Source organism: Coloeus monedula (assembly GCF_965178545.1).
Source record: "Coloeus monedula genome assembly, chromosome: 15".
NCBI classification, from domain to species: Eukaryota; Metazoa; Chordata; class Aves; order Passeriformes; family Corvidae; genus Coloeus; species Coloeus monedula.
In genome coordinates, this window is record NC_138795.1 from 4609355 (window position 1) to 4635465 (window position 26111).

General features: G+C 38.4%; 1 protein-coding gene across 1 annotated transcript in view; it reads left to right on the top strand.

The window, feature by feature from the left end:
• The window catches only part of CLINT1 (clathrin interactor 1), a 47635-nt gene that overhangs the window by 7833 nt on the left and 13691 nt on the right, over positions 1 to 26111 (top strand). Inside the window, exons 2-6 of the mRNA XM_082291683.1 lie at positions 17611 to 17715; positions 18391 to 18487; positions 19927 to 20035; positions 20890 to 21054; positions 23570 to 23744. Coding sequence (XP_082147809.1) covers positions 17611 to 17715; positions 18391 to 18487; positions 19927 to 20035; positions 20890 to 21054; positions 23570 to 23744 — 651 coding nt within the window. The remainder of the gene's footprint in view (positions 1 to 17610; positions 17716 to 18390; positions 18488 to 19926; positions 20036 to 20889; positions 21055 to 23569; positions 23745 to 26111) is intronic.

Here is a 26111-nt window from a genome sequence, read left to right on the forward strand (position 1 = left end):
TCCAAATTATCACTGTGTGCTCTGGACTTAAATTGAGGCAGTATTTAAAGAAGAGGGCCAGGAAATTGAAACTCCTTGAGAAGAGCTGTTCCCTTTTATGGTTCTTTTACTGATACAAAGATGTACAGTAGCATACCATTTTGTTGAAAGTTGGCTGTTTCACAGACTTTGTTTAAATGCTTATCTGAATTTTTTGTATTCATAAGGCAAAACTAATGTAGGAAAAGCGAATGAAAAGCTGAATTAGTAGCAAATGTAGCAAGTGAATGAAGTAGTCAGATTTGCACTTGGTTTTTTCCAGCTCCTTGTAGTATTTTGGATCTTAGTGACAAGGGTCAAATATGGACTCAGTCAGAAACAAGGATTGACAGCCTCTGTTGTGTTTCAGTTTGGAGCAGGAGCTTTATTTACCCCTTCCATTTGGAAGGAAGAGCTGTTACACAGCTAAAGCTTAAAGGATGCTTGGTAGCCTCCTTAGAAAGAGCAGTTGTGTAGAAGAGCATAAACTCTCCAGGACAAAATGGTCCTTCTATTCTGCCTCTCTGCAAAACAAGATCTGATTCTAACTGGGGTGTACTCACTGTTTTTTTAAGGTACGCTAAGGTAAGGTCATGTGAAGTTGTTACAAGTTGGTGCCTTTTTTCCAGAAAGCTGTGTAGGCTGTGGTGCTCTGAGTACTCTTGAGTATTTTTTCAGTAACAGTTAGGAAGAGTATTCATTACTTTTTCTTGCATTGTGTGCTGTGTAATGATGGTGTTTGGGTTGCTGTGCAAGGAACTGGATAGAGGAACAGACTCAACTGGAAGCTTTTTCTCTTCCAAAAGGACTTTATAGATTATCTGGTTTTGAGTTAGTTGCCTAAGCTCATTTGCCATTCAACAGTGTTGCACATTTGAGGAAGCAGTGTTGAGATGGGAGGGGAGAGGAGAGGGACCCTTAAAGTTATGTAAGTGGAGGACATTGGACACAACTCCCTTTGTAGTTGCCCTGAAATCTCAAACACAATCAGCACTTTCGCCAATAAGAAAACATAAGCTAAGCTGTGAAATCTGAGTTTGTAGTTTCACAGTCATTGTAAGCGTAGGCTGATGGTAAAAGAGGTTTCACAGCCTCCCGTCTGCCACAGCCTGCACACTTCTCTCCCTTTTGCTGGCACTTGCAGACCTTCTGCTTGATGAGAGAATCTCTGACTAACCAGTTGTTTTTGCCAATTTAGTTCTCCACTGGATTGGTTCCCTGGTATAATTAACTCCATGGTCACACAAGTATTTGTATTGGCATAAAGGAAGGAATGGTGTTTGGGCAAGAATAAGTGGCTGGGGGCAAAGTACAAGTTGAGTGCTCACGGTACACCCTTAGCATGTGATTTCACAAGCAGGTTGAAGAGCTCTAAGATTAGTCTTCTACCAACAGAAAATGTCTCATTTTTATACCTGGCCATTCCCTGTCTTTGCCTTCATTGTGCTGCTGGTGTGTGGTTTAGTATTTGCTGATGCTCTCTTGCTGATAAAGCCAAAAAAGCCCTCAAGGTTTTAGGGTTCATAACTGATTTGGCCACGTGTTGTACAAACAGCTGCTCATGGCACCACAAACACTTGTGGTGATGGGGAAAGGACAGGAAGGTCGGCTGTGGGAGTCTTTTTCCTTCATAAGGCATTTTTACATATTTTTGTTATTTAAAACTGCACTGTTAGTGGTTTGTTAGCTGCAAGTTTAAATTTGTTTAAGGTTGTTCTTCCATCTCATATATCACAACTTGAAGCTCCCAAGCCAGCGTTTCTGTTTGTATCACTGTTTTGATGGAGAGGATCATATTTTGGTTCCACTCTTGGGTCACAAACTTCGGAGAAAGGATGTAAATTGAAATACAGTTTTATGTCTTGTATGGTGCTACTTTGAGTGATTCAGGCTGGAATTGGTCTTCACATGAGGAACTTTCAATTCAATTTCTGCAGCTTATTGTATTAGAAATACTGATGTATATTTGGGTTATATCAGAGTGGTGAAGTGGGTATTCTATGTGGACTGTTACTTTAAATAGATTAAATCTTTCTAGAGGTATTTGGTTTGCCACAAAGAATGAAAATACCGTGTCAACACCATTATTGTCACTGTCTAGTTATGGGTTATAAGGAAACTACCTCAAAGCTGTTGTACTTTTCCCACCCTCATTCAAATAGTGCTTCCTATCCTGACCAGTTAAATATTGACTGCATTCTTAATAGATATTAACTGGTTCATTTGGGATACAATTAGAAATATTAGTGTATATTCAACTTATTTAATGAGACTGGCCTGCATTTTTTTTAATCTGTTGTAATAATAATGAGACTATTGGGAGTTAGGGAGGAGTTTTTTCTCTACTCTGTTCTGAATCAGAGCAATAGATGTTTTTCTTGGTGGTTACTCTCCCCATCCTGTCAAGCTGTTTAGAATCATCCTAGTGTAGGTAACAGACTGTGCTCAGGGTTTCCTCTCAAGACATTACTTTATACTTAGTAAACAAATACCTCCCTGTGTGATTTTTTGGAGGTGTGTGTTTTGTATCCTACAAGACTACTCAGTTGAAGGGTTCTCTAAGATCATTTTGGATGTGAGAGAGGAAAAAGGGTTTTGATAACCTTAGGTAATTTTATTGGAGTTGCAGGAGGTGAATGCATCTTCTGAAAAATAAATTAGTCTTGGTAACTTACATCTACAAATAGAGCTGATATATTAAAGATTGCTGTCACTTTTAATTATTCTTTGTTTCGACAATTACCTAATTATTTAAACTGTTTCTCTGTATGATCATGTGAAGTGGGGGGGAAACTCTCTGTTCAGAGGTATTTATTATCTAAATGAGTTAACTTCTATCAGTGTTCTGGCTCTCCTTGCAGCAAACAGATTAATTTCTTGAGACAGCTTGAAAACGTAGTGCTAATAGACTCCTAATTGGCAAGTGCAGTCTCAGCCTTTAAACTGCCAGTGTTGTTTTTTTGTTAATTCCACAGTAACTGTAACTCTTGTAACTACAGACATCAGCTCAGAAAAATCCAGTAATCTTACCATTAGTGAGTAAATAAATAAATAGTGCCTGTGCTGAGCCATTGTGAAATTTATTTGTTGCAAATACACAGTGTCATTTGAAATTATCATCCTTGTGTGGACGGGAACCAGAAACTGGGTCTCTGAGGCAAAGGGAATGGCTCCTGTTACCTTTTTAGGACACGAGTTACTTGATCTCCTGGAGGAACCAGTTTAACAAAGGGATACCTAACAAAGGAGAGGAAACATCATTATCCACCACAAATAAACATGGCTTGGAATTTTGAAAGTTAATTTGTCTGTAATTGACCAGACTCATTTCACAAAAGAACACTTGCTTTCAGTCAAAATGCATGCTTGTGATCTTGTGGGGTTTTTGTTTGCCGAGCTACACTTTCTAGTTAATTTGAGATACCATCCTGAAAATTTTAATGAAATAATGTTAATATAACATTGCTGTTGCAATACTTATTCTGAAAGGTGTGTTCTTACTGCTTGTGCCCGTTTTTGGATACTCAGCTGTGAATAGCTCTGGAAGGACACTTTGTCATGAACTATTAACTAAAGTTTCTTTGTCCAGCTGCATATAATACAGCAGCAAAAGGACTGCTAGGTTGTCACCTGCCTTCATGGAAAATGGCATGACTAAAGACAATTGGTATTTGAGCAGGTTTAGTCTATTTAGGATTATGGTGACTACTTTTTTATTCTTGGATAAACTTGTAGCAGAGAAGAAATGTGGTAATTCAGGCTTATTAATGGATGAAGGATCTGAAGTTGGAAAGTGTTCAATTTTTTTATTTTATTAATTTACTGGATAAAAACTGAGTAATTGTGCCATTCCTAGGAACTGGCAATTCAGGACTAAAGGCCTGAAGACAGAGCAAGTTCAGGAAGAGGACTGTATTTTGTCTCTACCTGTAAAATCTTGGATGCTCCCACCTTATTCTGCAGAATTATCACTGCATACTTGCCTTTACTCTTTACACAATATAATGGGCATCTTTTGACATTGTCAGATTATGAAGCTGAATAGGTTTCCTCTTGCACAGTCCTGCTTATGCTGAAGGTGTACAAAGTACTTGCTGCGAGACTCCGAAGTCTTAATTGCAAATTAATTACAAGATGTTGAATTTCTTGTTCTTTCTTGTTAGCAAGGTAAGATGCAAGGAAGGGTTTGGTGTTTTGAATGGCATCCTTGTTGGGAAGAGGCAGAGGATAGTTTTGGAGACACTGAAACAGAAGTTTAAAGGAGCTTGGTTGTGTGTTCTCTGTCTGTGTGCAGTGGAGTCAAGAATTAAGTTTCTTGCATCCAGACATATTCCATGTAATCTTACATAAAGACAGCATCTTCCTTAAATTGTCTGGTAATGGTCTTCTGGATTGGATTTCAGTACTGGATATGAAAAGAAATTCTGCAGGTGCATTAGAGCTATTGAGTGTAGCAGGTATTGTAGCTCTTCTTGGAATAATGGAATAATTCATGCTTTCAGCTTCAAATAGCAAACAAGCAGACTGAAAGTAACTGATTTTGAGAGGAGAGGCTGATCAGCTTCTCTGTAGTGACATCAGTATTCATTTTCTGATTTTATTTTGATTATTTTCCAGAAATAAAAGATCTGAAATCTGTTGTTGAGGTGGTGCATTTTGGGTTTTTTTGCAGACAATAGCAACTGTAGAATTAATTCCTGTAAGCTTAGAAATAAGCTTTGTAAATGATAATGCACTTCACTTTATAATAGCCAGGATAAAGGTAGTTGATCTCAAGTATTTCTCACTCCTCCTGAATACTTCCTGCCTAGCAATTCCACTGTAAGACATTTGCATAAATAAAGGAAAACAACTGCTTATGAACCTGCAATTGGATTGCTTTGTATAAACTCTTGTTTCCTCTTCCTTTCTCCTGCTCAGAAGTGCAGTTCAGCTTCTGCCTCAGCTTTAGGACATATTCCAGGGCACAAGGCCATATTAAAAGTGCAGTTGAAGGTTTTCTGGTTTAGTTGCTTTACCTGCTACTTGAACCATACTTTGTTGTTGAGATACATGTCCCAGGCTTTCCTAGGTAATGTGATGATAATACTTTGCTACCACACAGATGGAATGGGGAGCTCTACAGAGTCACAGCTCCATAGTTAAAGGCTGGAGGAAGCTGCAAGCCCTTGACAGGCAGTCTGGGTGTTAGGGATGGAGAGCAGCTTGTGTTACAGAAGGTTGGGTGTGTTCAGTGTGTGTGATTTATGTGCAGTTGGCATGCTGTTGTTTGACCCTGGCTGCCTTGAGCCTGAAGGGTCAGGGAGGGGAGCTGGTAGGAATTGGAGTTCTGGAGGCAACAAGGGTAGCACGTCCAGAGTGGGACTCCAGACAGATCTGTTCATCTTACCTGTACTTTGCCCCTGAATCTGATCAGAGAAGAGCTTGTAACAGCTGTTTACTGTTGGCTTAGAGGAGCTACCTGTACTCAGGTTTATTCCTCAAAAATGATCACAGAAGGTGATTGATATTGCAAAGTATGGGGGTGCATGGGGTGTCATGGTGCCAAAGTGATGATACGGCAGCAGAGAATGATCAGTCTGTGTGTTAAAAGGTTCAGTGTTTGCATTGTTTAAACTTTAATCAGCCATCCCTGGTGGAACAGCAAGCATGTGTTTAGAGTAATGCTTAATTTGTAATAAATTTGGTATTAGGGCAATGTTTTAATAGTACTCAGCTTGCAATGAAGGGATAGCTGAAACTACAAAGATCATTAAGCATGGCCCATTAATGTTGGGGTGTGTGGTTTTTGGCAATATTAAACTCCATATAACTGCATGTGCATTCTTCTGTCCTCACCAAAGACACTGTCAACTGAAAAATAATTGAAATAGTTCTTTGAGTAGGAAAAGTTTGGATTATTTAGAATTAAATCAGTATGATTACTTGCACTGAATAGATCTGTCCTGTTTACAAGTGTACTGACTCCCAGGCAACGTTCCTGGTTTTCTAAGTAAAATTTCTTACCTGTAACTATTCAACTAATACATTTCAAGCATGTATGGCATCGGAGGTTTCCTTGGCCAGTTGGTGCATTACTGTAAGCTTAGAACTGTTACAAGCTCTTCATGGTGACAGAAAGCTCTGGTATGAAGTTTTTTGGTGAACACATTTCACATGAGTAGTGAGTGACCAGTTACAAATAGCACACAATTGCAGGAGCTTTAGAGGTGAGTGGGGCCTATCAAAGCACTGGTACCTTTTGGGGATCATCCTAAAGCACTAATGCCACCTCTTCTGAAATTCTGAAAACCTGAGGTATTAGGAGATACTTCTTAAATACAGAGGTCAATACAGAACATTTGGGAGAGTGTGAAGTGTCATTCCTACTATTAGTATTATTTTTACTGTGAGGTTGGTTTTTTGGTTTCTTTTTGTTTTTCCTCCCTATCTTCTGCCTCCATTCAAGGTCACACTCAAAATTTTTTGTGGTCAGAAATAGGAAGTCTGAGGTACACTAGTGGGTTGAAGTTGCACAGCTTCAAAGCTCACTGTTGCCTCATGCTGAGCGTAGCTACAACTTCCTTGTCCTCTGAAAATTTCTAACCCTTTTGTTTGTTGTTTTGAAAGAAGGATAAAACCTTATCCTTCTTGTAAATATTTCTCTCTCAGCATTAAACTACTGTGCCCTAATCCTGAAAACTCAGTGGCTGGGAGTACTTGCAAGTCTCTTTATCTATCAAAGATTTCTTTAAATACTTGAGCTGTGGACTTGACTATAGTCTCTTAATTCTGTGTGCGTACAAGGAAGGAAGTAGCACTTGATACTTACTTGGAAGAGGATTTATGCCACCTTATGAACATCTGAAACCTGCTTTCCCCTCCCCCCCCCCCCCTTCAGGGAAAGCTACTCTTGCAGTTACAGGAATGCTACAAAGTCCAAAGGAACACAGTTGATTGGAGGGTGTAAGCTATGGCGAGAAGTGCCTCTCTCTCCCCCAAAATAATGTATTTAAATTTTAGTTTCTTGTTGCAATTGTCTACCAGGTTGTATTGGGATTGACATTTTTGTGCTGGTATTTTATTTATATAGAAAGCATTCTACAGAAGTGTGGGTTTGGTTAGATTTCACTTACACTTTGTCCTACTTGGTCAAATCTTTGTTTGCAGTAGGAGCTGTGTTACCTGACTGGACCACAAATAGGGAAAAATTAAAGATAAAGCACATGATGGAAAATTTGCAGTAGCTCTTACTGACTCCTGAAGGTTGAAGTGCAATCTGAATTCTATAATGAGATGTAGTTAAGTCTAAAGAAAAAAAAAGGCAAAAATTGTTGCAGCTTGTTTGTTACAGAAGAGAAAAGAACTGAAGTGTAAGAAGCAGAGTAGCAAAATAAGTGTGAAGATTGAGCAATAGTAAATTGAGTCATGTGATTACAGCGTGCATCTGGAAGTCTCTTTAGTTCTGCAGTTACAGAAGATTACACAAATTTCGTATGTCCACTTCTTTTTTGACTATACAGCTGCTGTTGTGTGACCATAGCATGTTGAACTTTGAAAGAGATGGCATCCACAGAAATAGGAGCTGCAAAGCAGTGACTCCAATCTGATGTGCCACATGGAAGCTTGCATGAGGCAAGGAGAATGAAAACCTGCACAGGACAGTAGCAGCATAATTTTTATGTCTGAATCAAAACCAGAGCTGCTATTTAGTGTGTAACTGTCCCACCAAAGTGTCAAGTGTGGCCTCAATGGCAGCTTTTTTCCACTTGTTTGTGAAGTTGGTTTTCATGCTTAAGTTTAATCAGATGTGTCACAAGAATGCTTTAAGTGTAATTGTCCTCTAATTTCAACTAAAAATGTGACCTAGAAACTAATACTGAAAACCAGTGGAAATACTAATTCTTACTATGTAAGTTAAAAGGAAATATTTTGATTCGTTCTACTTGCTGGAGTGTAGCATTTACTTTCGTAAGTTACCTTTTAAAGAATGCTGTTTGAATTAAGTATACTAAAATGACAACACTATTAAGCCTTTAAAAATGGAACTGCAGAAATGTGCATTTGAAGGGACGATAGTCTATAATTGATGAAGTTTAGGGGACGGTAACTGAAGAATGTGGGGGTGGGTGTTTGGAATGAAAATTTCCCATAAAAAATGGGGAAATAGAGAAGTGGGTCTGGACTTTAAATGAAGATACACTTTGTATAGAGGTAGTACAAATCCACAATCAATAGTATCAACAGAATTCTTGATGAGTTTGAGAAGTTATTTACTACCACATATTAAGATACATAAAGCAGCCATGTATCTGTTGGTGAACCACAAGGGATTGTTTTATATAAGAGTATGAGAGTATTAACACTGACATACTGCAGGGAATCTGCAGTAGGAGAGGTGAAATCAGTCTTACATCAAGTGGGGGAGGAAGTGTTTGTTCCTTGCACAAATACGCTTTAACACTGCCATATTCCCATGCTTCATGTTCGTAACATCTGCAAAAAATAATTCAGCTGTAGCAAGCGATTACAAAACCATTGAGGATATAGCATTCTGCAGCTGGGGGACTTCTGAGAAGGGGAAACTGAAAGGGAGGACTTCAGTAAGGTGCAGCATTGGTTTCTGTAAGTGAGAGATCTGAGTTCTCCAACAGGCTGCAGTTTAATTTTTAAAGTCACTGTTCTTTTTGACAGCGTGTATGGTGGATTTTGGGCTATTTTGTTTACTTGGTAGTCTTTTGTGATTAGAAGTTGTAAGGCACAGGAAATAGCTTTATAGTTCCTTCCTCCCACAAGCTGTAATTCATTTGTGGCCATCAGGATGTTTTTCTTGGCTTATCTCTTTCTGTTCAGTTTGCCTTGCACATCTGCCACATAAATTATGAAACTGAACTTGAAAAGCTGAAAATGTATTTCAAATCCTACCATACATAATGAAGATTGTATCATTGGTCAGAAGGAGTATGACTGCTCCTTGCATAGAGGATCTGGAATAATACCTGGCATTCATGGACTAAATTGACTGGTGTCATATTTGTAATGGTTCTGAGGAGTGGCTGAAAAATAAACAACTTCGAATGGTCAAGTATCACTAATGTTGTGCTGTTACCTCTCTGTAACCTGAGGTATTTCACCAGGCATTTTGGCAGATGGGTCCCCATCTGTTTCTTTGTTGAATGCGGACTGCTGGCTTCGTATTTGGTATCCATATGTTTTATCTGTAAGGCTCTAAATCTAAGCTGCATGTTTTATAACAAAAGTGACATTACTGACAGGAGCAAAATGAAAATGCATTACGTTTGTTACATGTTTTTTAGTTAGTTTGTCTTCACCCAGCAAGAAGAAAGAGGCTGGCTGAGAGTAAATATATGAGTTCACTGAAGGGAAGAGCAGCACCATCTTTATTTGGAAGGCGATTAATGTCTTCTTCTCTGAATACTTGTTAATAGCATTAGGTGCATAGATGCCTAATATCCATTGTATTGTTTGGGATAACAGGTGGATAAATAATGTCCTCTGTCTGTGAACCAGTCTGCACATTGAGCTGACAGAGTGTCATAGCGTAGAGAAATCTCATCCTGAAATGCATTTTTCTCTTTGACTTTGTATTAAATCCTTTTGGTTTCTTGGAACACAGGTTTGACTAGTGATCATCCGAAATCCCTCAGAGCCTGAAGGAAGGGATGCTCACAGAAACAAGTGGAGTTAATAGATGCTGCCCCTGGTTCTGGAGTGCTGCTTGCTCTGTGTCCCAGCCTCTGGTGGTTTGGGAGGCAGCGCTGTGCGGATCGGGATCAATTCTTTTTTAGCTCAGCAATTCAAATGCTCTGTTGAAAGTATTTGATGCCCAGATGGATAAGTATTAAATGATTTTTTTAATTGGCAAAAGTGTTTCTGGAAACTAATTAACAGTTTAATAGATGCCAAGATTCCCACACCTGGGAGTGGGGGAAATAATGTATTCTGTACTCACGCAAGTTGTGTAGCTTTTTTATTTACAGTATGTTCTCAGTAGTTGAAACTAACTTCTGCACACAGTTTAAAAAAGGATCATTTAATATTAAAGCAACTTCTTTGCATTCTCAGAAAGCTTTCCCTCTATTTCCACCCCTCCTTTACAGGAACCTTTTAATCTAAATACTAAAAATAGTTCAGATGCATGACTCATAGGAGTTGAATGGTGAGGATGAGATGGTGTTCACTCTCGTCTTTCACTGCTCTCTCTGAGGGCTTCATCTTAAATGCGTGTGTGTCTGTGGGTGGGGGTCTCCTAGATAACTACATTGTGAAAATATTGCCAGGGCCTGCCTTGTCTCTTCTCCAGATGTTGAGTGTTCACTTGGCTCATTATATATAGTGCATTCAGTCCTTCACTCTTCCAAAAAACAAATGCAGCTACAATCTCAGATGTCTAGAAGCAGCTCTACATTATACATTAGTCTCATTTTGCCTTAAGTTCTCAGCCGCACTACTGATTTTTGGGAAATCTGAAAACAAATTGCTACTGTTGTGTTTGGATAATATTCCTAAAACATGTGCCGTGGATCATGTGAGCAGTAGCTCGTGGGTCCCTGTCTTGTCTTAGTCGGTGACTGCGGCTTCTCAGCTGAGGGGGAACAGCAGCTGAGCTGTTGGCAAAATCAGCTGCTTGAAGACAAAGGCGGCACTCGAACTGCAGGGGTAGGGAAGTGGCTCAGCCTCCAGGTGTGAGTTACTGCTGCCTTCGTTCAGAGCTGTACTTGGAGCTACCACCGTGCTGGTGACACCATCTCTGAGAGAAAGCACTCTAGTAGTTATCACCTGTGTGCCTTTCCATAGAAGTAGTGGGGATGTTTAGATGGAGATAGGAAAGGTGAATAAATGAACCATGTGCCTGTGTTCTTCCTTATTTAATTCAAGCCAACTTTCCTTGTGCTGTACTTCAATGTTTTCTTAACTATTTTATGCCATTTATGATCCTTTCTGGTTGCATAATGCAATCCATTCAGCTTTAGATCCAAGAAGCACCAGCACAGAGCTGTGGGATTGTTTCTTTACTGGGGTTTGGCCATGTGGAATGCAAGCACTGTTACTGTAATGGTCTCCTTTGCTATGTCACCAAGTGAGGTGATGAGATTTGATTCAGAGTCGGTAACATCTGTTCTGTCATGACCAAGTTTAAAGCGTGCTTTGCCTTTGTTCACTGTGAAAGTCACAGGAAACACAGAGAAAACTTCCTAAAAATAAGGAAACTACTAACAAAATTACTAAAAGAATGAGATTAAAGTATTAGTATGTGAGACTGCCTTTTGAAAGGATAATGTTAAACATGTTATTCAAAAGATAAAATCATGTTTTGTCTGTTTTGGCACATTAAATAACAAAAGGTTAAAGTATTTGCTTCTTGTAAGACTTTGGCACCACACTTCATAGTGCTGTGTAGTAACAGAGCTTCTCTTGTCCTCTGTTTATCCAGACCCTGCCTGCTCTACCAGACTAATTTCTTTATTTAAAAAAAAAAAAATTCTTAAGTGTTGCTGTTTGTTTGAATAGCAGTAATGTTCATACTGGATGTATGGTACATACATGTGAGTAAAGCTTGAATTTTTTTTTCTTCTGTGCTTAGTCCTTAAGCAGATATTTGCAGAATGGTGTTTCATTGGAAACTGTTAATGGTGGTAAAATGTACAAAGTTTCTCATCTCAGCTTTTAGTATTTTAGTGTTCCCAGTTGTAAAATTAAAAAAAAAGGGAAAACAGAAGGTGCATAATCCAGTGGTGTCCTTGGAGTAATAGTTAAAGGCATAATATTATGCACATAGGAGTCCCATGTATACATGATAATGTAATTGGTTTGAAATATACATTGAAAAAAATTTAACTGTGTAGCCAGGTTTCTTGTTCCTACGGCCGAGTCCCTCAGCACAGTGGGCGGCTTCCCAGAGGCTTGAGAAGTGTTTCTAATTAGGCTCACCCTGTCCAATCCAATACCTTTATCATCACTATAAAGAAATTGTTGTAATGTCCCCTCTCTGTGGCTTCTGGTTATTTTAGTTGTCATAAGATTAGACTTGGCATTTCACAAATCTTCTGTGGATCTGATGTCCAGAGTTGTGCTTGTGTCCTCGGTGACACCACCCACATCAATAGCAGCTCTAATCCTGATGGTGCTTTTAATGGAGTGCTCTGACTCTCGCCCCAGGGCATATTCAAGGCTTTTACATTTGTGCAGAAACACTGACAAAGATCTGTTAGGCTTTCTGATTCCTTAATATGTTTTCAAGTAAGTTGCATTCTGAATGGATGGATATTTATTATTCTTTTGTTACCTTTAGTGTAGAAATACCTTCTTTTCTCGTGGTACTTATTTTTTTCTAGGCAGGTTTGCTGTGCACATGTTACTGAAAGATTTCTGCATGTTTAAGAAGCTGCTGGTATTTGACCATTCATACAAAATGCTGAGTTTGTGATGTTTGAAGATCTGAAAATTTGAGGTGTAACACTATTCATTTCCTGATAAACGATTATCTTAGGAATAGTTCCTTCAAAAGAACATTGCTCCCAAAATCTGGCCATGACCTGCAAGCTTCCTTTATGAGTTGTGGTTTCATGCGCTTTGAATGTATTGTCAGGGTGGTGAGGGAGCAGAACACCACTGACCATGGAAAATATGTGGAAAATAGAGATGGGGAGCATGAAGTGGAAATATCTGTGTGATGTTCTTTTTGCAAAACCATGGGCACTGAAGTATTTACTCTTCCTAGTGCTTTATGCTGCATCCAGGGTTCTCACTAAAGTGTTAAATCACATGAACAAAAATTGTTGCATCTTTTCCTTTAGCAGGTCTGCTGGCAGTGTATTTAAATGATTGCTATGAAATGTTGAGGGTTAATTTTAGAGTAGACATTAGCTGAGAAAATACTCTTGTGTTTCTCTTGCTGACTTTATGCAGAGCCTTGTGTCCCCACATCCATGTTTCCAAAGAGTTTCTGGTTCAAGGTATATGGTGTAGAGAGAATTAGGCTGGGATTTTTTTTCAGTGTGGAACCAGCAGTGATTGATGTGGATAATTAGTTCAGGCACAACAAAACTGATTGTAATGTTACCAATTGGAAGCTATTACTACAAGCAGTACAGTTATAGTTGTGTATAAGTGATTGTAATCTCCTAACAGATAATTGAGCTGGCTTCAGTTACAGCATATGATTCTGTAGAGAACACCTCATGGTCCTGAACAATGAAAAATCTTCACTCTGAAACAAACATTTCAATTCAGGATGTAGTGTTTATTTAAATTTTTATTAGCATCTTGGGTGGAAGTACAGTGATTTTACTTAGCCAGCATAAAAGTGGTTTTAAAATAATTTCTTAGTCTGGAATAGAAAATAAATTCTTTATCAGTAATTGTTTTGTGGATATTTTACTGGGGGGGAGGGGGGACCCCAACAGTGATGAAGCACTAATATGTTATGGGGAGCAGAATATACCTCATGGCCGTCAGTATTGTCCTTCTGAGCATTACAGCTTGATTCATGTGGTGGTGTGTAAAATCAGAAGCCTGAGCAGAGTAGGCAGATACATCTATTGGAGTCTGTTGAAATCAAACACAGAAGTTTTCTGCAGATATATTTATCACTTACTAGTGGTCATGTGTATTTATGTCCACACTGTGGGTTATGTTCAGTATCTGCTGATAGGGAGCAGGAAGACGGGGCTGCACTTAAAGTCTGCCTGTTTTTTGTGTCATCTGTGAAGTGTTCCTGCAGTCTGTAAGGTTTTATTTTCATGCAGGTCATCCACAAGCTGCCTTTCATTTCCCTGTTTCAAAGAATACTGCTGAGGACAATCTCAGACCTGTAGGATTTTTATCCTCTTCATGCCTGAAAGTTCAAGTGCTTTCAGACTATTGCAGCTATAAAGGTTGAAGTGGCAGATACTTGGTGAATGTTTGGCTGCGCCTTCATAGGTTCTCTGAGCTGAGTTTTACATGGGGAGGTACAGAACTTCCTGTCCCCTCTTGCTGCCTGCTTGTTCTCCCTAATACCAGCTAAACAGCATTCGTACCTCAAATTATACAGCTGAGGTATGTGCTTCCTCTGCTCGTCCCTTCTCGCTTATTTCCTTGGGTTTTAGCACACTGTAGGTTATGACACTTTAATCTCAAAAGTAGCAATCTCAAAATGTAACTTAAAATTTGAAGCAGTTTACGGTTGATTGAATTCTTTGAAAAATGCAGACAAAATTGTGGACAAAGTAGGATTTCAGGGATAAGTGGTATAACTATTAATTTTCAATATATGTCAAATGCTAGTTTATAAAATGCATGTAAAACATTTCTTTACAGGGAAATGTCTTATTTTCTGATGCAGTTGGAGATGGTCAGGTATTTACAGCTGTTACCCACTGACTTTCATTAGCCATGTCCATTTATTCACATAGAGGGATTTAGTCTCAGACTTGAGCTACCTGTTCAGTGTTGCTCTAAATTGCAGATGTAGACATTTAAAGTTGCAAGAAAATTAAAAGCATGTTGCTGACTGTCAGTGTTGCTCGTTCCATAGAGATGTGACAGTGCCCTCTCTTGGCTTTTGAAAACAATTTTGTTTTTTTGAAAAGAAAATTATACTGAAATAACTTTTTAGGGGTATAATAAAGAGTAAAAATCTGTTGTCATTAATCTCATTTAATAGACTTAAATGTAAGACACAGAAGAATGCAACAGTTTGTGGTGTTCATGTCCAACCCCTTTATTGCTGTGCACTTACTTTGAGTGTAACTTTCAAAATTTACTTTCCTGCTTAATGTCTTTGTCCATGTCAAAAGTTTCTGTAAATGTTCTTGTCACGAGATTCCAGTGATGCAGGGTTTCTATGAACGATTTGGGGTGAATCCAGATGCAGTCTGGCAGATAGGAGGGGGTTTTAAGCACTGCTTGAGAAGTTCCTTTCTGTCAGCCCCGAGTTGTTGCACGGCCGTTTGTTTGCAGAGCAGCCTGTCCATGCGATCCAGCACGATTCCCTGGAAGCTGCCCAGGATAAACTAATCAGAGAGCCCCCCCTGGTGTCGGAAAGTGTCCTCGGATATTAAATTTATATCAATCACAGGAAGTCTTGGCAATCAAGCTAGTCACTTTTTCCCTTCACATCTGGACATAAATTATTTTTTTCTGCAAAGGTCACAGGAATCATGGGTAGGGCAGGGAATGAGGGCCATAGAAAACATGGGAAAGGAAGAATAAAACTGTATTTCCACCTTTTTAGAAATGGTTATTTTTAAGTGACCTGGAATGATGCCAAACTATACAACAGTGAGGGGGTTTTTTTCTCCTTGAAGTTTACATTTGTTGCTGAATTAAATGTGGCTCTAAGATGCTTTGGTTTGGAACGTTTCATTCCATTAGATCTCAGCTTGGCATTTATAAAAAAAGAGCTTTCTCTTAGTTGCTGAGAACAATAACTTTTCTGCAGGAGGGGTTTAGAAGTCGAGCATGTTTCTGTACTTAGAGGCTTAACTGCACCTTTTTTCTCTTGGCATTACTTAATTTCCCTTGTTTTCCTTCCGTTTCCCCCTTCCAGCCGTGCTGCTGCTTTAGCCACGTGCTCTGAGCTCTTACATAGCCAATGCTGCCATTTGTTTTCGTACACTAAGTTTGCATCTCTTCAAGCATTTTCCATTCTTAAATTCTTTGCTCTAAGAAATTAAGGAAATACTTCATTTTATGCTTCCCCCTCCCAAGTCTCCATCAAGTCTCTCAAACAAATGCTTAAGGAGGGGTTATAAAAACAAGCAGAACCTTTCCATTCAGTTCCCTGCCTTTCCTTGCTTCGGACAAGGGAACCAGTGTGCTGGAAGCTGCAGATCCTGAAGCCTGGAGCTTTGGGGTTGTGTTTTTTCCATGCATGTGGGAAATAAAAATGGAATTGGTTTACATTTGTATGTACAGTAAAGAAAATAGCAGAAACAGAAGCTTGAGGTGCATTCAGCATAAATGAATTTGTAAAACCTTAATTGCTGTTGTTCTGAGCTACTGCTGTGTTCTTACATGCTTGCTGTAATATAGATAGGTTCTGTGAGCTTGCTGATTATTTATTCAGTCATGTAGCTTATGCTCTCTTTAGACACAAAGTTGAATAAAATCATACATCAGGATCTGACAGCAGGAATTTTCATGCTGAGAATCCAAGATTAGGTCCAGAAATTTTATTCTGTTTTAACAATTACCTTCTGTATCCCCTTTCAGACTTAAGGGGATCTCATTCTTGTTTCTGCTGTTTATAACTCCCAGTTCCAAGATCTTTGCTATCCTTATGCCAAATAAAATTGAGCAGGAGTTGCTTGAATGCTGCTTTGTGCAAATTCCTGCATGGACAGAGGGATAACTGTTGGAATGACTATTGAGTATCTTGATACTTTTTTTGTTGTTGTTCTTTTAGATCTTTCAGGTTCAGAAGAGGTTTTTAAGCAGCAAATGCTTTCTCCACGTTGCATTATAAATCATTAGATCTTTCCTACAGTTTAATTAATTTGTCTTTGTGGGTTGGTTTGTATTGAAAATACTCAGAGGGGTTTTTCTTAGCTTCTGAATCAGTTGTGTGATGTACTTTTAAGTAAACTTTCAAACTTCTGACATGATAGGTGTAAATGTGTTGTTTCAGTACTCTGCAGCTATGAAGGGAAAGCAGAGACCACCAGGTCTCCTTTCACTGCTGATTTCATTGCTGTTGTGAGTTCTGGTGCTCCAGAAGCTGAGAGTTATTTTCAAAATTTCTATGAGTGAGGTTTTAGGGCTGCTCGCTCACCTTAGAAGATGAGGGAAATGATTCTGTTATCAAACACATCTGGATGCTTTTAGGGGCACAAAGGAGGTTGCTGGGCTCACATGTTGCTAGTTTGAAGGATTAATTAAAAAAGAAATCACATATTTATTATTTTAATGTTAACAGCATGGAAAAAATTTTTCTAAATAAGGTTTTTCTGCGACTTCTCAGAGACAGCCTGAGCTCCTTGCAGCATTTGCATTGCTGTAATTGTAACTGAGTGCTCTGCAGCTTCTCTTTTGCTGTTTTCCCTTAATTAATTAAGTGCAAGCTGGGAAACAGACTTTCTAGTGAATCTCATCTCACTTACTCTAGTCTACTATGTGATTTTTTTTATTTGTTAGTTTTTCACTAGCACCTGTTTGGTACTGATATTCTTGAATTTCTCTTGTAGCATCACTCAAAAAAAAAATTGCTTCTGATTGAGTTATAAAACCTCTTGCAAATAACTTTACTATTACAAACCTGTAAGCAAACCATACGTAGCTGCAGAAGCTATCAGCTTTGACTCTGGTGGTTTGGTTTGGATTTTAATTTGACCCAAAGCCATTTTTACTGGACTGAATTCAGCTGTAATATAATCCTCAGTTTCTCATCTGTATTCTTGAAGACTAATAGAATAGTAAAACCTTCTTAAAGATAACTTAAATGTGGTGTATAGTGTCCTCAGGGTAACTTGTGCACTAAAGCTGTTTTCTTTCCCACTCTGTAGAGGTATCTCATTAAGTGAGATACGCACTAGTGTCATTATTAAGTTTTCATGTGTTTCTCAGTTTTGATGCTAATCTTCATGTGTGTGAATTTTTTTTCCTTTGCAGCACCAATGTGGTTATGAATTATTCAGAAATAGAGTCTAAGGTTCGAGAAGCTACCAACGATGATCCATGGGGACCTTCAGGGCAACTCATGGGAGAGATTGCCAAGTAAGTGATAATTTGACTCAGTGATGAAGAAAAGAAAGGTACATTTTATATAAGAATGTGAAATTTCATGCTAAATCAACTCTGTGGTATTCAGACTGGTAATGTCGAAAAGTTGCTGTAACTAACGTCTTAAGTTTTTTAATGCATAATCATAGAATGTATTGAAAACTGTCAAACAAAGCATGAAGCCTGGGTATTTTTTAATTCTTGATTTTTCATTTATGTATCCTCAGAATTCTTGCAATATAGCTGACTTTTTTTTGAATATTTATTTTCAAAGCACTTTCTTGTAACTTTTCCAAAAACAGCAAAACATGTCAAATTCTTCCTTGAGCTTTTTTTTTTGTGTTAAAATCAGTTTGGAAGTTGCATGTTTGATTAGTGGCAGCAATTGTTAGGGTATTATTATTCCTATTCAACGTTACTTTCGTTACAAATTAGTGAATGTTCTTTTACTGCCTCAGATTTTTAGAATTACTCTTTTCCTTTGTAGTCCTGGGATGTAAATGACTGATCTAGGAGTTAAAACAGGGACAGCTTTTTCCCTTTAATGTCATCCGATGTTCCTGGGCTTGGATCACTCCTGCCATCTACTGCCAGCCCCGAGTCTGAACAAGCTCTTGTGGCCAACCCGGGAAAACAACATTTCTGTGCCGCTTTTGTTCCGTTCTTTAGGGCTACGTTTATGTACGAGCAGTTTCCAGAACTCATGAATATGCTGTGGACTCGGATGCTGAAAGACAACAAAAAGAACTGGAGGAGAGTTTATAAGGTGTGTAAGGATCAAGGCTTGGTGCTTGTGCAGTGTCCTGGTGGAGTTCTTGTTTAGATAATCCTACAGCACTGTCTTCACTAGCAACCTAGAATTTCTTGCCTGTGTTTTTTAATTCTGATGATGAAGTCAAAGTTCAAGTGCTGTATATGAAGAAACCCACAGAATTTCTGGTTTCAGAAGCGTGTTTAAGATGCTACTTAATGAACACAACAGAGCAATTACATTTTGCTGCTATTCAGGTATTAGAGTAGCACTCGCGGTTCAAATCTACCCAAAGCAGTTGTTACAGAGCTCCATGAGAAGAAGATGTTAAGTTACGGTGCTATCAGGAAAACATTTTTGAAGGAATTCAGAAATACCTGAAATAAAATGCAAACTAATCTTAATTTTCTGCCAATTTGTAATGCTTTAAAAATTGTAGTTTAACTTTGAGTGGGCCAAATTTCCTTGCAAATCTTACATGACAGTTTTATGTCCTAATTGTGTTTTGGACAAGATCAGAGTCATTTGCATTTTTCTTGTCTTTGGTACAGAAACTTTTTGCTTGAGATTGTGTCGTGCTGCACTTAAAGTGATGTTCAATGTTCACTGAATTATGCAAATATAACCTCCTTTTTTAGAACTGATGTGTTAGACTAGGTTATATTTTGTTTTTCTTGATGCCAGGATTGTAGCAAGACACAATTAATTCTAAAGCATAGTTTGTGCTTTTCACAGGTGCTTGATGTTTTGTAGTCATAGTAATTGTTTTCCCTGAAGTACAATAGAAATTAATATTTAATGCTATCACACATAGCTAGTTAATGTTATAAAGACTTCTTGGAATTGTTTATCAGGTTTGGATTGGTTGAAATAAAATGATAGTTTTAGCTGATAAAGGCACTACTTCAGAGAAAGTGCGTTATTTTTTTCTAGGTATAAATCCTCAACATAAGGAACTGAAATTAAAGTATTATTTAAACTTCATTTGTTTTGTCACTTGTCTAAAATTGTCCTGAAATGCAGTTTTGTATATCCATTGAATCCTGCAGAAGGCTTCTTAAATTCCTGTAGGAGTTACGTTTCAGTGAAAGCCACTGGAAAATTGTGAACAAAAGAGGCAAAAGAAAATGCTTCATTTCACAGGTTAACTTTTTCTCTTAAATTGCTACTGCTTTATCTTAAAACAAGCAGTAGCTGATAAAGGTAACTACTTGTGATTTAGTAGTAACAAGTTAAAGTTTTAAAAATGCAGTTTTGATAGTCGAAAGAGCCAAAAAGCCATGTGAGGAAAATATGGTTTTTTCCATGGGAGCCATATAATAAGCATTTCTTTAAAAAGGGAAAGTCTTATTATTTACTAATTTGGGGAGGGGGGGTAGGTTTGGAGTTTTTACAAAAAAAAAAAAGGTAGAGCTTTTGTTCATGCAATCATAAGGTGCTTTGTATTTTTATAGTCTTTGCTGCTCCTAGCTTACCTCATAAGGAATGGATCAGAGCGTGTTGTTACAAGTGCCAGAGAACACATTTATGATTTGCGGTCCCTGGAAAATTACCACTTTGTAGGTGAGCAATAGAAAAATCTTATAAGCAAATTAAAACAGTAGTTGGAGTTGTCAGTCACCTGAACCAGCTTAGAAGCTTCCCCAGTCTAATTAAAATGTGACTGTTGCCAGTTGTGTGAAGAGTGCAGAATCCAAGACGTGGGGCCCTAGAGTATTAATTAGTGAAGACAAGAACTTGCAGAAAAGACTGGCTAATAACAACAGAACCAACACAACATGAGTGTTGGGGTTTATATTAAAATATGCACTAGAGACTGGTCCCCTGTGGTGTCCGTAAAGGAATAGCTTTAATCATATGGGAAGAAAAGGTTAGAGCTCCAAAACACACACATCTGTTTGAAGCTGGGGTTTTTTCCTCCCACCAAATAATATTTACAGTGCAAAGGCAGCAAGGCCAGTGTGTGTTTTGAATGTGAAAAAGGCTGGAATGAAGCACATTTAGCTTATAGTACTTCCCAACTGAAAGCAATTTTTCAAAAAATCAGTTTTGCCATGCGACTGAGTTCCTGCAATGAAACTTGCAAAAACTGTGCTAAAAATACTGAGGGAGGGTCATACTTTGAGGGGTTAAAATTGTTCAAGTGGAGAATATGAGTTCTGTCTCAGCCTTTGTTAATCTCTCCTATATTTAAGTACACCATTCAGTGCAAACTCATTTATCTAAATTTTGTGTTAAAGTAATTGGTCCTTTTTAAGCAAATTCAGTGGACCTCAGTAGTCATGAAATCTTTTGACTGCTGTGTTTATAGTTCAAATTTTTTTATCAGTTTGATGTTCAGTATTGCTGCCTCTTAGTATTTTGCTTTTTTCCTCCCATCTTCCATCCATCATTTCTATCCTGCATTACCTGCACAGATGAGAATGGCAAAGACCAGGGGATAAACATCCGCCAGAAGGTAAAAGAGATGGTTGAGTTTGCTCAAGACGATGATCGGCTTCGGGAAGAGAGGAAGAAAGCAAAGAAGAACAAAGACAAATACATTGGGGTGTCCTCGGACAGTGTCGGAGGGTTCAGATACAGTGAGTACTGGGCTTCCTTGGGCAAGGATTGACAATCCACTTTTGCTTTCCCAAATAATACTATTTGGACCCTTGAAGGGTATCTGTGGATTTTCGGTGTGTCTCCTGGGGTCTGTCAGATCTGACTTTGTATTTAGGCACCAAGTACTCTGCTTTCTCCTTGCTCCCAGTCCCTGCCATAGTGTCCAGCAGGGATCTGAGCTTGCACTGGCTTTTCCATCTGATGTATCCCAGCATGCCATCCATAATACAGCTGCCAGTCTGAGTAATCCTTGGGTGCTTTTAGTAAGCAATGAGTACCAAAGTCCCAATGGCACAAGGCTCTGGTTTGCTAGAATTGGTGAGTTCTTTGAGAGCAGGGTTTGCTGTAAGAGCTCAGTAGCTGTGCAGGGCTTAAACTTCACCTGTTTGTGTCTGATGCTGTCTGGTTTTTTTACTCTCCTTCTCTGTGAGCCTTCAACTTAGATCTGTTCCCTCCTGTTTTTACAGGTTGTTTCTCCATTCTCCCTTTTTCTCATATGTAGAGCAGTTGAAAACTTCCAAGGCTGGATATTTCTTGGCTTTTTTATGTTTCTTTAGGCTTTTGCTATCTGCTTGGAATTCTGCTGATTTTTTTTTTTAGGAAATACTTATGAGTCACTGTATTTGTACTTTGAGTAACGTCCCTCTGTTCTTTCACTGAGCTTATCTTTTGACTTCTCTGTGCAGAGTCGTGATCTATCCTTGTAGTCTGGGTAGAAGCCTTTCTCTATGTGCTCTTTAGGTATCATTCAGGTTTTTTAATTGAAAGGACTAGTTTTTGTCTTGTATTTAATTTTTGTGCTAAAGGGTTTTGAATTATTCCTTCATTTGTTGAGCAAAGTTAAAAAACCCCCTCTTTCTAGCAGCACTAAACAAACCCTTTCCCAGGTGAGATTTCTAATCAAAAAGATTCTAGCTATTTAAATACAAAACACTTGTGTTCAGATTTTTTCTTAATTTATTTTGTCCTGAAAATACTGAGCTCTTAGTTGGTGTCTATTTTAATTTTAAAATTGCACAGGAAAACCCCTCTAAAGGAACCTGCATTAAAATGCTTGAGAGCCTGACATAAACTGAAATAAGGCCATTTTATTCTCCTGCAAAATTTAACAGCAGTACATTTCTGAGCAGTGTCTCCTTGTCCAATGAAAAAGATCTCACTGAGCATCTCATGGATTTGTAGCAGGTTCTCTGCTGGAAAAGTTTTATGGATCTAAACAAGTATCATTGGAGACTTGCACCTATGTCTTTGCTTAAAAAATACACCCTATATGATCTGATGTTATCAGACAGGTATCATTCAAATTTTGCACCTTGTAGTGCTGGAATCCATCATTTTCTCTTTTTATTAAAATGGCTTAATTGAATACACCTTGAACATTACATGAGCTGCAATATCATTTGTATGTAACTTGAAGAAGTGATATTTCACTGTTCTTCCTTTCTGCTACTCAAGTTTTCTCAGCCTAAGTAAAAAAAAAATTCACTAGTGTTTCACATTTTTAAAAGATGTACAAAAAATGGCTTCTTTCATGTGTGTGATAACCCAGAATATAAAATGTTTGCCTAAAAATGTTGCCTAGAAACTGAGCTGGTTTGGTTTCTTTATACACCTATATTCTGAACAGAAGATCTGATACAAGATCACAATACTAAAGTGTGCCGTGCTTCTGATAGTCAAGTCTTTGTTAAATTATTGGGTTTTTTCATTTGAATTAAACTCAAGTTGGCTGTGTGTGTATAAATAAACAAGACTTTAGTGGTTTAGACTTCCTTGATGGGATTGTACAACAAATGTGTATTTCAGGTAAAACTGGCAGCTGTTTATAATCTAAGATACCAGCATGGAGGTCTGGAATACTAAACCAGAAGAAAAAGTTTTTGATTTCTTGATACTAGTGTTCAGTAAAGATGTTCAGGGTATTCATTGGACCCTGAAAAGATGAGTTGCTTTACCACCTTTTCTTTTTTCATCTTTTTTTAAAAGTTTTTTTAATTGCTAAGGAAAATGAAAAATTATTATGCACGTTCTTTCAATATTTTGGTACTGTGTTTTTGTGTATTAATGTCAGTACATAAAACCCCCAGTGATTTACCTGTGATCACATGGCTCAGCCAGGAAGGGACTATTGTGCACTGTGGGGCTGTTCCAGAAGTGCCGTGTCCCCTTCCTGATCAGCTGCTTCTGCAGCCAGGGCTGGCTGTGCCTCTGGTGCTTCTCCAGCAGAGTCCAACAGCATCCTGATGTGCTGGGCATTGAGATTGTGTCATTGTCATAAACAAAAGTCTTTGAATCTTCATTCCTGCCACTTAATGATGGGCATTCCGTGCTGTGTTTGCTGTAATAGTGTTGATTCAGCACTGAGGGAGCTTTCAGTTTGCTTTGTAAACTTGTACAGCTTGTGCATGTAGGGCAGGGGGGCTTGAGAGGGATTCTGGACAGACCACAGGCTTTTTTTTGGGTATCTAATAGTTCTTATCTTTGTCTTACCAGGTGAAAGATATGATCCTGAGCCCAAGTCCAAGTGGGATGAAGAATGGGATAAAAAGTCAGCATTCCCATTCAGTGATAAGTTAGGGGAGCTCAGTGACAAGATCGGCAGCACGATCGATGACACCATCAGCAAGTTCCGAAGGAAAGATCGAGAGGACTCTCCAGAAAGGTGCAGGTACTGGAGTTGTTTTAACCCAAATTTATCTGTGAGATTGCTCTAGAAAGCAGTTGGGCATTGCTGGACGTGAGTTACAATGCTCTGCCATTCTTTGTGTCTGTAGGGAGTCATGTTTGGGTTCAGTACCTGCTTCCTGGGCTTCTGCAGGTCTCCCTGGCCTTGGACAGCAGTGTGGCTCTGGCAGTAGTTAACAGCTCTTGGCTGCCTTCCATTACTGCCCCAGCTGCTGGCAAAGCAGGGAATTTGGCTGAAATTTCCTAAGCTTTTCCTTGCCTCAGCAATTCAGTGGTCATGTGCCAGTGTACTGGAGGCTGCCACTTAATGCTACACACACTCTGAATGCTGGAGTGCCAAGGAAGAAAATTGAAATTGCTTAGACCTGCCTTGATACAGTGCTGCTTGCCTGAGCTGATCTCAGGAAGAACAACCTGCAGGTGATTTCTTTTAAAACAAAAAAGTCAATTTCAGTTGAGGCTTTTCAAGAAAATTCTTGTATTTTACATCTGGTCATTAAATTGTGTCAGTAAGGGAGAAAATCTACCCTGCTTTGGCTACAGAGAGAACTTTACATCTGTCACACTTCAACAGGTGCATTGAATTTAATTATCTGGAGATCAAGTTAGTACTTAACAGAATCTGAAATTGCTGTAGAGAAAGTGCTCAAGTATATTGAAATGATTCCCTTTTGGGAAACAACTTAAAATTCAAATTTGCACTGAGATTTGATTAATGTTTGTTACAAGAATATCTTCAGATAGTCACACATGTGTGTGAATATAAAAATACACATGCACACATCTGTGTGTTGTAAAGCAATTTTGTACTGAACCAAAAAATGATAATAATGGTAGCATTTCTGGGGGAAAGCCCATGTGGTCTTCTTGCTGGGGCATTAATAAATCATAAAACTGGTATTCTTTGCACACATCAGGGTTCCCTCTTAGAACTTAATATCAATGGACTACAAAGAGAAGGGATCAGAAGAAAAGTAAACAATTTCACATATAACAATGGTACATTTCTGTGGGCTTTTCTGTACTTACCTTTCAAAAGCAACTTGTCCCATGATGTCTGCAGAGCTCACCAGCCACGTTTCACATAGGGGATGTACAGTAAACATTTTTTTTTTAATCTTACTTCCTTTTTTTTATTTCTGAATGGCTCCTGTCTCATACTGGATAAAGTCTTGTATTTTTCAGTGGTGTAGACAGTCCTTTCTGAAGTCTCATCTTTATCAGAAGCAGCTTATTTTGATGATTTCTCCACTGTACATCTCTACCCCAAGTTACACTGCTCTTTTTCTCCGGCTAATATTACATTTTTCATTTTTGCTTTGCTCTTGTAACCCTTGTCTCTTCTGTTTGACTTTCCTCCTATTTTTTTTTTTTTTTTTGTGTATGTCAGGTGGGGTATTTGTCTCAACGTTTATAAAATTGATGAACTTGGGTCTCGAAGTAAGAGGAGGAATTTTTGGGACATAACATGAGCAAAGCCAGTCTGGTGGTTGCAGGTTATTCTGCTGTAAGAAGGAATCCAGGATGCAGCATTTCAGCTTCTCTAGCATTGCTTCAAATCCCAGCCTGGAATTTCCTTTTCTCTTTTCTTGGCATGGGGATCAGATACCATGGAAGGGATTATATCCAAGGGTTTGAATGAAGGGGTTTCTTTCTACAGAAGCATTAGAGGATCTAAGAAGATTGAACTGAAGGTCGTAGAATGTCTGTATTTTTCCTTAAAGATACTGTAAATACATGCCTTAGTGCATGCTCCATTAGCAAAACACAGTATTTAAATATTAAAACTGAAGGTGGCATGAAATTTTAATTATCATATAACTTAGGCTCAAAATAACATTCTTTTGAAAATGCCTCATGAAATCTCTGCATTTGTGTTTTCACACTTCAGCAATTTTTTTCTAGAAACAAGTGCCAAAAATATACTGGCTTATTTGTAGCCTGCTGCTGTATAATAACAATTAAGTTGCCATTTCACTTGGAAAAGTGACTAAATGGTGATGCTCACTCAGCTGGCAAACATGCTGTTATGTTCTATTGTTTCTACCTTAATAACTTTATAAACCATTATTACTTGAGTACTGTAAAGCCAATAAAGGCCTTGAAGCACAAAGAATAAATGTGTCTTACACATCTCACCTCTGGCCAATGAAATGTGGCCAAACTTGTGGATTTCTGACTTTGCTTGCAAAGCCAGTAGTTTGCATAAATGGAAAAAAATTCTTGAAGTAACTAAGAACTTTACCAGAGATCTAAGTGATATGAAATGCTGAGTGTACAGTAGATTTCAGTGCAACTGCTTTACACAATGAGCTCTGGAGAAGCAAAGTCTGCTGCTTTTTTTTTTTTT